At 36.3% G+C, this 12,147-nt stretch overlaps 1 protein-coding gene across 1 annotated transcript in view; it reads right to left on the reverse strand.

The window, feature by feature from the left end:
• Positions 1-12,147, reverse strand: part of MIPEP (mitochondrial intermediate peptidase) — a 189,100-nt gene that overhangs the window by 50,655 nt on the left and 126,298 nt on the right. The window contains exon 18 of the mRNA XM_049778451.1: positions 9,710-9,783. Coding sequence (XP_049634408.1) covers positions 9,710-9,783 — 74 coding nt within the window. The remainder of the gene's footprint in view (positions 1-9,709; positions 9,784-12,147) is intronic.

Below are 12,147 nucleotides of genomic sequence, written 5' to 3' on the forward strand. Positions count from 1 at the left end.
ATTTGCCTTTCATGCAGAAGGTCATTGGTTCAAATCCTGGCATCCCATATGGTCCTCCGTGCCTGCCAGGAACGATTTCTGAGCGTGGAGTCAGGAGTAACCCCTGAGCACTGCCGGGTATGACCCCAAAACCAAAAAAAAAAAAAACCAAAAAAAAAAAAAAACCCACAGAAATAAATCAGAAAAAGAAATTGTGAATGGATTATCTGTGCAAGCTCATTATTTTTGGAGTGGTAGTGTGTTTGTGGGGGGGGGTGGTCCACATCCATCTATGCTGAAGGATGACTCCAGCCTCTGTGCTTAGGGATCAAACCCAGTGGGACCTGGAGGACCAAATATGATCCTAAGCGGGGATAGAACCTGGGTTAATAATATGCGACACAAGAGCATACCTAGTGTAAGGCTTTATCTTCAGGCCACTGAAGATTTTCTTAGAGGCCTTTTTATTCCCTTTGACATGCATACACAATGTATTTTATAGGTAAATCTTTCTAGGTATGGTCTTAGACCCCAAAGACAATCTATAGAACCATTCATTTTCCCAAGAGGCTTCAGTTCCTTTAACAGGAAATGCATGGAACCAAACTCAGAGCACTTAGCATGCTCATTGCTATCAGGGACAAGAAAGATTTTTTAAAAAAGAGTGAAATATCACCTTAGATTATTTTAATATTAGGAAATTGGAATATAAATCATCCCTCTTTTTGTTTGTTTCTTGGACAAAAGTACATACAATAAACTAGAAGAGATGGTGTTGGCAATTGTAGCCCAAATGAACATGCTTTGGAAACTATGAGCTCTGTGGAAATGTAAGGTATTAGATTTTTAATCAGCTTAACAAGGCCCTGTGGGCTCTCATGAGTCAACCTGGCAACAGAAAAAACAATCCAAAGGGAGTTTTCACTGAGAACTGACTCATTTACCTGCTATTTTTCTTAGTCTTATCTGATGTTTAGTGCTTCTTAAAACTGCCAAGTTATTACTTTCTATCTTTACTTGCATGCTATTCCTTTGGCCAAAGACAAACGAACCAAGCCAAAAGTGCTATTATGTTTTCTGGAAGAAGCACTGAAATAAAATTGTTTAATATTTGAAATAACCTCCTGGAATGCTAATATCTTAGATTTTTACCTTTTCCTTTTCCATACAAAATTCTTTGTGCAGGGTAAGAGCTTTGTGAAGGGTAAGAGCTCAAGGAATGCTATAACCTGAGGCAGAAACCAGAAACTGAACAAGGCAACATGTTGACTAGGCTGAGGTTAGACTTTTTGTCAGAACCACCATGACTAGAAATGATTATGAATGAAAAGCACATCTTTGCCTCTAAAGTCTAAAGGAGCTCATATAAAACAGGAAAAGAAAACACTTTAAAATAAATATAAAGGCATTCATATGGCAAGGAAAAAGTTTAATGCTCTTGAGATGTCAGAAAGAATGCATCAGCGGCAATGGGAATTCACTAGAGTGAAAAATCGCAACAGAGTTTGAGAAATCATAAAGATCCCAAGGTTCCTGTCCTTAATATTCAACAGCTTAAAGAATAGTTTGCTCCCAAGTCAGAAACTAAAATATCAAGCCAAGTCAGAAAGAGAAAGAGAAATCAGAAAGAAAAAAAAATTTAATTTCATTAACTATATAAAAAAAAAAGTGGACAGGGACAGGAATGATGGTATAGTGGGTAAGGCACTTGCCTTGTATGCAGCTGACCTGATTTCAAACACTGGTATCCCATTTGTTCCCCCAAGCACCACTAGGAACAATTCCTGAGTGCTGAGCCATGAGTTACCCCTGTGCATCCATCACTGGGTGTGCCCCCAAATAAACAAACGACAGTGGACAGAATGACTGACTATAGGGTCCTGTGGTCCTAGTCATCAACCTATAGTGCTGACAGCTCACCAAGAATTCTAGCAATCACAGTACAACTACAAGCAGCAGCCTAAGTCACACTTGTTAAAAATTGTAACTTTACTTATTTATTCATTTCTTTAAGTAAAGCCAGGATTTACTAGAAGTTCTGAGAAAAGGAAGAGGAAGAGAGGGAAGGAGATGGAGAGAGAGATGGAGAGAGAGAGAGAGAGAGAGAGAGAGAGAGAGAGAGAGAGAGAGAGAGAGAGAGAGAGAGAGAGAGAGAGAGGAGAGAAACATGCTGAACAGAGAGCCCAGTACACATTCCAGTTTAAAAGTAAGAAAGTACTCATTTCAAGAAGGGAAATGAGGGTGTCCTGTGTGTGTGTGTGTGTGTGTGTGTGTGTGTGTGTGTGTGTGCTTGCATGTATGCAACACATATTTGCACTACTTTATTTTCATTTCATTTATATTTTATAGGTTAAAAGAACAAGATTGTCTTTATTAAAATAAATTTACTTAAAAAATGTGAGGGGCAAGTGAGAATTACTACTCCAGGAGAGAACAAAGGCTTGAAAGAGCAAGGCTAAAAATCACAACTATAATATTGGGTTGAGTAAGTATGGTTACAATCTATATTGATTGGGTTTGTTTCTGTCCCAGAACTTAGTTCAGTCAAGATTTATCTTATTTCCCTAGTCCACAGGTATAAAAGGTTGCAGAATGCTGTTTTTAATGCTGGATTAAACTGATGGACATTCTAGAGAATTAAAGGAGATCACAGAGAAGGAAGCACTAGGCCTGTGGCAACGCTTTAAAGGTTTACCCCTTGCCTTATTTATTTATAGATAAGCAAAATGTTATCTAAAAACACAATAGGAGCCTTTTACCCAAGCATTTTAAATAATACAAAATACAGGTGTAGTCTATAAAAGAAATGCAACCCTACAGGAGTCAGGCTATTCACTGCTGAAATAATCAAGTCACACTTTAATAGCTATACAATTCCACTTTTTTATGTGTTGCAGTAAGAAGTAATTATTATTATTATTATTATGTTACTTCCTTAAGACTAACAAACTGCAATGCATATTTAACTTTCTAGAAAATTGTGCATTTTATGAAGACTTTTTTTCTGAAAAAAACTAATCAAAACTGAAATTTTTGGTCATTTTCCACATAGCACACTTAAAAAAATATTCTACAGTCCATATAATGTTAAAAGAATATAAATATATCACATATTACTTTAAGAAAAGACTAAATTCCCTTATTACTCTGAAACATACTTAATACAAAAACTGTGGGGGTCTGAAATGAACAAAACAATTTAACAGAGATAATAGATGAACCTCACTGAATACTTGGATATTATGAGAGTTGGCTTCAGTCAGGTATGGCTTTACTGTGCTTAGTGAGAGATTATGTTACTGAGGAGTATGGTTATAAAATTATCTTCATGTATGCTATGAATAGTGCTTAAAAACAAGAAAAACACATAATTTTAATTTGTAATGTGACCTATTCCAGTTATTACATCAGTTATATAACATGCACAATCCTAGAAATGAACTGAAAAAGAAATTAAGAAGCAGATAACAAAGAAATGTTCTGAAGTAATAATGCATTTTATCTTCCGCAAAGATATTGGATGGCTTTCCCAAGAAACTTACAGATAAGATTCATAGCAAAATTAGTCATTGCAAATCCCATTTTTATGGACCATTTTTTTCCTCTGAGAAAGGAAATAGGGTCTTAACTAACATTTTATTTTCATATGGTATCTAGGGTTTCTAGATAGAAAAACACATAGACTCCTTAAGAAAAGCTCCTGTTGGATTGAGAGGCCAAGTGTGGCATAGGCACACACTCAAATCCACTTTTTCCTAAAAACGTATCACACACATACAGAAGTGCTACCTTTGAAAGAACTAGCCACTAGCTAGAGTTCCTTCACAGCTAAGATTGAAGACACACAGTGAGATGTGTCAGCCACAGGACAAGCATGGTCTCAACCATGATTCCCCTCTTTCAGGTGAAACCATAGGGTTCTCCAAAATGGGTACCTCAGACATTGGAACTACCACTGCAGAGATGAGCTAATCTTAACAGCATTTGGCATTTAAGATCAATGGATCTCATCCTTGAGGGAACTGGGAGCAAGAGGTCATGGGGAGCTAAGAAGGATTTTAAAAGGGCCTACACATGTACCAGCTAATAAAGGGAGTCAGCATACAGGCAGAAGTATAAAATGCACCTGGGGAGTGTGAATGATTCTGATCTGCTTCAGTTGTCTAAGAAAGCACTAAGGCGACTTCGCAAAAAATGAAAAACTAAGCTTTCCTATGACCAATGATTCTACTTTCTTAACATTTACCACCATAACCCAAAACATTCATTTGAAAAGATTCTTCATTCCATGCTCACTGTATTGGCATTCATAATAGCTAAGATCTGCAAACAACACAAGTGCTCAAGAACAGATGGATAAAAACTGAGGTGTATGTGTGTATATATACACAAACATACATACATAAACACATACATGGAATACTACTACTCAGCTATAAGCAAAGAATAAATATCCTGTATTGGCTCAATTTGAATGGAACTGGAAGGTATCATGCTGAGTAAACTGTGATTTCACTCACATATGGAATATAAAGAAACAAACTAAGGCGCTAAAAAATGATAAATAAAAAAAGTCTCTGAGAGTCTACTTATAACTTTAAGTTGTCTGCTAATTAGCAGCTTGGGGAAGAAATATAGAGACCTAGAGACACTGGTGAAAGGATGCTGATATTCTGGTGGTGTGAGGAGTGTAGTAGCATCATATTCTTAAAACAGTGCTATTAGCAGTATTGTTAAATTATGGTATCCAAATAAAATTTAATAGAAAATATGAAATCAAAAATACAAAATTATGAATATAAAAATTTCAAATATATTAAAACAAAATATAATATTATTTAGGTAGACTGTTATATGTGAATTATATAAAGCAAATATGGAAAATTCTATCAGATACAAAAAAGAGAAAAAGTACAAGAAAACATGTCAGGTACAGAAAGATGAGAATATTATATACAAGTAACACTAAAGTTTGTAATAAATTTAACCAAGGAAGTGAAAGACCTATTTATTGAAAACTAGAACACACTGTTGAAAACTGAAGAAAATGCAAAAACATGGAAAGATAATCCATGTCCATAAACTGAACAAGTTTTTTAATTGTGCACATTACATGAAGCAAACTAGATTAAATCAATATCCAAATGCCATTTTTCACAGAAGTAGGATAAACCATCTTAAAATCCATCTGATACTACAAAAAAACTTTGAAAGTCGAAGCAATCCTGAGAAGAAAAAATGGGCGTGGAGGAACCACATTCTGAGGTCAAACTATGCCCATTTATACTATATCCTATTAAATATACCCTAATATTATATGTGTATTTATAATACTATATACTTAGCTAAAGTAATCAAAATAGCACACTACTGACAAGGGAACAGACATCCAATGATACAAAATCCAGAGCCTTCAAATAAACTCATACTCAAAAAAGAGGAAAAGAACATTTAACGGGGAAAGGAAATTCTTTTCACTCATTCTCTTACTTCATACCCAAAATGTACTAAAATCAATTAAAGATCAAATATTAGATCTGAAACCATTAAACTATTAGAAGGCATATGCCAAAAGTTCTTAGTGAATTTTTATTTGGTATCAAAGTCAAGAAAAACAAAAATAAACAGTATACATCAAAATAGATTTTGTGATAACAAAGGAAGCCATCCATAACACACTCTCACTCACACACACACACACACACACACACACAAACAGGGGAAACTACTGAATAAGAGGCATTTTCAAACTATTTTATAAAGGATTAGTGAACTAAATAATTTTTAAACCCATAAAATTCAATAACAGAAAGCAATCTACTTGTAAAATAAAAAGATATTTCTCTAAACAGGCACAAGAAAAAGGCTCCAAAAAATGGTACAATTCAAATTGCATCCTTGTCAGAATGGCTAACATGAAAAAAGACAAGAAGTGTTGGTGATAATCTGGAGAAAATGGAGCTCTCACGACTGTTGAGCATCTATGGAATATGAAACTATTGCAGTATCTATGAAAAACCAGGGTGGTGTCTGAAAATTTTGTAAAATAGAATTTTAAAAAATGATCTAGTCATGATACTTTTCTCATTTAAAGAAAGTGAAAAACTTGAAAAGATACATACCTCATGTCCACTACAACAATATTTAGACATGAAGTAGAACACGTAGATTATCGTCTTTCAGTAGGTAAATAAATTAAACTGTGTGTCACAGGTTCATGATAATACAGCAGCAACAAGTAAAAATTGGCCATTTTTGACATCTGTTTTATATTAAGTTTTATAAGTCTGACAGATTCTGTGGCTTCACTAGTATTTGAAATCACAAATAGTGTGATTCCCACTATGTACAATTTAAAGAATAGAATAAAAAAACAAGTCTAGTAGATATAGAGAATATAGTCATACATATAATGGTATATATAGACATAGAAAACAAAGATGGCAGATACAGATGTTTGCCAGACAGGAGGTAGGAAAGGATGCTGAACAAAACTGGTGAAAAAGATAATGAGTTTCAAATTTTTCATTACTAACCAAATATGGGGTAAAAAACACGGTATGGTGTTTTGTGTTATATCTTTATATTGTATTTCAAATTTGAAAAATTGATGAGATTGGAAATAGATTTACGATGGTGTGATCAATTTGCACTGGATACTAATGCCTGATCATTATGCTATACACCGGAAATGAAAATGTCTGTCAATTATACTGTAATTGATAAAAAGGAAAAATATAAAAGATCTGTTGCAGCAACTTGGATTTTTTTTCAGAGACTCAATAAACATAGAGTAAAAAGTGAAACAGACATGGTTGTCCAATAGGAGCTTATGAAAAATGTTATAAGTTATATAACTGATAACAGATTAATGTTAAAAGTTGGTGGAAATGCCCCTGATTCAATGTCACTATGTACCTAATATATTACTGTGAAAGATATGTAATCCACTTTGGTCAAAATAAAAATTATTATTAAATTAAAAAAATGTTTTATGTTGAAAGTCACTACTCTAAATGAATAAAAGCCATCACCTAAGACATTTAATTGTGTGCAGGCTGGCTGCAGAGAGAGAGAAGATGAGAAGTCACCTTGGGTTTTGGTTCACAAATCCAGTCCCAAGTAAGTGACACCAGGAATGACCTCAGTATATCCCCCCATTCATCTTTGAAAGGAACAAACCACCAGAGTTAATAATAACTGACAGAACGACATGAGGAAACATATTAACATTTAGAGGTAGAACTGTTCTATTGTTGGTGCTAAACTGGAACTGGAATACTTGACCATCTCAAGTTTGAACTGTAGTCTTATTTTTCAATCATGAATGTGTGAATTTTGGGTAATCCATGTCAAGTTTCTTCACACAAAATCTTTCAAGAAATGAAATATTTTCAAGAATTTGAAAATTTTCAAGAATTTACAGAGAGGTCATCACAACATTCTTGGAATCACAGTAGAAAAAAAATATCAGCCCAGACATAAACATTAAAAATAACTTCTTTATTTTACATATAAAGAAGTGGAAATATTTACTACCAAGCCTCAAAAATGATATCATACAGCAGTACCAGGAAGTTACATGCCATATAACACTGACATGAGAAATTTATCTGGAAGCAGTTTTTTCTTATCAAATCACAGAACACTGTCCATACAACTCCACCAACAACCAGGTGCTTACAACTCTGAGACAATTCATTTCACTTTTATATGTATTGACAGTAGATATCAATTAGTGTCCTGGCCACAGAGTGAAAATGCAGAGACTGTTGAAGAGTTCAGTGCTGGCTGCTGGAAGGAAGGCACACAGTGGAATCTTGGCCCTTCTAGTCACTACTTGAAGGGCACACAATGAGAAGGCCTGGTCTGTTTGATTAGCTATAGAATTTTTATCTATAGGATTTTTATCTCACTGAGCTTCTGGAAGATTACATGAATAGATATGTGCAAACTCCATGAGACAGTTTCTGGATCAGCCAAATTCAGGAAGCAGCAGCTGGAAAACTGAGTGTACTATCATCTACAAGGCATAATCTCTTAATATGATAGCGAAGACCTTAGTGGGGCTATAGAAAATAGCCATCTCTGGGTTCTGAATTTAGTTCATAAACTGGCTAGGCAAAGAGAATCCTGGAGGAAGATCCTGGCTGGAAAAGCTGTTAGAATGAATATCCAAGAGGAGTGAAACTTTTGTCTCGCTATCTTTATTGCTTCCTTTTCAGCAGTTGTAACAGCTCCTGGCACCTCATCAAATGTGCAACAAATACTCTTTGAATAAATGAATCATTGCAAGAAAAGACACAGTGCTAAACTGAGAGGTATTAGTGAGGCATACAGATAAGAAATACTCAATTAGTATAACAGATCTAGGCAAGGATACAGGACAGACCATTACTCAAAAGGCACATTTAATTACTGCATTAAAAACATCTGCCTAACAGCAGAGGTTACTTCCTAAATTTAATTTTTTTGTTTTGTTTTTTGTTTTTGGGCCACACCCAGCAGTGCTCAGGGGTTACTCCTGGCTATGTGCTCAGAAATAGCTCCTGGCAGGCATGGGGGACCATATGGGACAACGGGATTCAAACCATCCGCCTTAGGTCCTGGATCGGCTGTTTGAAAGGCAAACACCACTGTGCTATCTCTCTGGCCCCTAAATTTAATTTTTATAAGAGATAAAGATTGACTTGCAAATGTAATTGCTGACAATTCTCACGTACTTTTAAAATATTTGTGAAACATTTTATATATGAACAAAAAAGTCATAGGGTTAGAGTGACTTGCATGTATATTGCATGCAAACTGGCCCCAGGTTCAATCTCTGCCAATCTTATCTAGTTTCACAAACCTTGTCAGGAGGGATAATCCTTGAATACAGAGGTAGGAGAAAGCCTTGAGCACTGCCAGGTACAACTCAAACAACCCCTCCCCCCAAAAAATTTTGAATCACTTGCATTTACATTTTTGGTAAAAATACTGAACTTTTATTATTACTCGAAAAAGGGGTGTATAAGAAAACAAGTGCAAAATCTCAAAAAAAAAAGTTAATTAGCTTCAAATTTTTCAACCAGCAAAAAAAAATTTTTTTAAACCAATCAGCCAGATAGAACAGGGTTGAACTAAATCAATCCAGGACCCTACAGGGACCCCAATCACTGTCAGGTGTGGCCCTGAAGGCCACTCATGGTGCTGAGTGCTAAACACTCTCCATGACTCACACAGAATCACCAGATCCTCAGATCATCACTGAGAAGCCTCTCCCATCTCACCTCAATAATCCAACCTAAAGCTCTTTGAGTATCTAGTTAGGACCTTTTGTAACTACTCCCCCCACCCCCTCCGAAATAAAGGAAGAAATAGATCAGTCCTTTAGGCTCAAGAAATCACTATGGCCCATTTTAAAATCTAAAGGCCAATTTTTGAAGGATTGATAACATTTATGTCAAATGGCACAACTTTCTATTTAGGGTAATTGTAATGTTTTCAAAGTGAAAGCCTGATTTTCTAATCTTGGCATCTGAATACATCATGGACAATGGACAATGATTTTTCCGAGCAACACCGCAAATGGAGAGGGAGGAAGCACCATCTTTTTAGAATCGAGTAATGGATGGAGAAAAGGTGAAAGAACGTGCATTATAAATGGTGCAAGAACATAACTCAAAGTGCTAACATGAGTACATGGTACTCATACAGTTAAAAAGAAAAGAATTCTAATTGGACTCACCTTGGATCATGAGCAAAGGCTCCCTACCACCTCCATGAGCCAGCATCTCCCGACGGTAACGCTCCCCTGCAGCCCTGGGGAGAGAAATGGTTACATAAAGGCCCCACTTATCTCTTCATACTCTGCCTCCCCTCTTCTTTCCTTTCCTCCTCCCCACTGTTCACCTTCTCCCTTCTCCCTTTTTCTCTCCTTCCCTAACCTCCCTTCATCTTCTCTCTCCTTTCTTCCCCTTTCTTACCTTTTCTTTCCCACACCTTCTATTCTCTCCTATATCTTCCCCCTCTTATATTCTCTTGTAGTTTCCTCCTCTCCCACCTCTACCTCTTCTCTTTTTCCATTCTCCTTTTTATCTTTCCCCCATATCTACTTCCATCTTTATCCCTCTCTTTATCTCTGTCTCTACTCCCACCCACCTTGGTTCACCTTGGGTACTGCCCACTCTGGGAACAACTGCTCTAGTTTAAGATTATATTCTAGAACACCATCTTGTTTTGCCCACTAATGGAGGGGGAAATAATGGAGGGTAATGAGACCAAACAGTCATATGAACATTAAGTAGAAATAAAAAAAGGATCAAAATTAAGCGCCAAATCCAAAGCCAATGACAACAGAATCAATACACAATTTACAACATACTAGACACAGAGCAGACCACCTATACCTTTTTACCCTGGGGGGTAAAAAAGGGGGATAAGGGGTGCATGCTGGGAACTGAGGTAGAGAGGACAATAATGGTGGTGGGAATGCCCCTGACTCAATATCACTATGTACCTAAAATATTAAATTTGTAAAATTTGTAAGCCACTTTGATCAAAATTAAAAAAAGAAATTATAAAAAAGATTATGTTCTAGAACATGTAGAAGAGGAACTATGTCACTGGACAGTCTGATATTGTTGTTATGGCTCTGACCAATGACAGACTGCAAGCAGTTAAGTTTGGGGGAGTCAGAAGTTATTTGTGGTCTCTGGACAGGGCAATGGTCCTAACTCCCAAGGCATTTGTTCAAGGGTCAACGGCATTTTAAAGTGAGTTTGAAATTATTTCTGCTCTTTTTCATTTTCACAAAACAGTTTGAGATGGTACAGAACAAAAGAAACATGGAAGGGAAGGGGGGAAAAAGCAAGCAAGAATTAATTTACTAGCTAAGGATCACACTAATGGATGCTGCAACCTGAACTGAGTTGGTAATAAAAGAAGCAGAGGAAACATCTTGCTTGCATCTCCATGTTCTCTATCAGCTGGATTCCATAAAGGTCTGAGAAAGTTGTATAAACAAATTTTCTAATGAGTGGAACCTAGGGATAGGGCATCTGGACCATTCTATTATCTTAAGGTAAAGCACTTCTTTTCATGTACATAAATATACATTTGGCCACAGAGAAAAGGTCCTAGGTCTTCATTCCACTTCATTTCATTTAATTCTGGAGCATCTTTATATGGGCAGTAATGGGAACATGGTCTCCAAATCAAAATTTCTGAGAGCATTAGGGTTTCAAATGCCACCAAATTCAAACACATATCTTGGTTATGTCTAGAAAAAAAAAAAGGTGGAGGCTGTCGAGAATCAGAGGATGGATATGAGCAGGAAACAGCAGGGCTGGGGGTTCTCTGAGACCAGCACTAGGCTGTAGTGCTAGAGGGGGACACAGTACACAGCTCCCAATGAGCCTTAGCTCTATGCTGCCTACTATGACACTGGGGTTCCAGCCCGATTTTTCACAAGTTGGGTAAAAAGATTGTTTTGACAGAGGTCATAGTCCAATGAGTACTTTTACTAGCTTACTTTCATATGTCTATAAATGTGTAGCAACTACAAGTCTAGACAGGAATGACACATAAACAAGACAGAAATACCTAGAAATAGGTGTCTTTAATAGTAGGTGGTTTTCCAGAAAAGTCTCATTCCTTTGAACAAGATCTCTTTTCTGACCCCATTTATAACAATTTCCAACAAATAACTGTAATTCCCCAAATTGATTTATTATGGTCAATTTTAGCTTTAGATCTTTAGAAAATTAAACCTGAAGATCAGATGAAATATCTGCAGTGTGCATAGGTTAGGAGACAAAATAGCCAAACTAATCAGACTGTAAAATCTTAAATGAGTCTATTATTTCAGACTCAAGCTCAATGATTTTGAATAAAAGAATTAAGTGCTGGGATCATCAAACCTATATCCAACTGCAGGAAAAGTCAGGGATGTGAATAAGATGGGGAGAGGAAAGATTGAGGAATTACAGATCTCCATTTCACCTTTGGTCCAGTTTGTTCACTGTGAGTCTTCAATGAATAACCAACTCTCCTTAGAGCCTCAGCCTTAACCTATTCTGCTGAAGGAGCTGTGATGACTATCACATATCCTGTGGGAACTCTGGGGCATCCTAAATGGCCACAATACCATTCAGCTTACCTCATAGGAAGAAGTAAGTGCTAACA

This window comes from Suncus etruscus, chromosome 8 (genome assembly GCF_024139225.1).
Source record: "Suncus etruscus isolate mSunEtr1 chromosome 8, mSunEtr1.pri.cur, whole genome shotgun sequence".
In the NCBI taxonomy this organism is placed as follows: Eukaryota; Metazoa; Chordata; class Mammalia; order Eulipotyphla; family Soricidae; genus Suncus; species Suncus etruscus.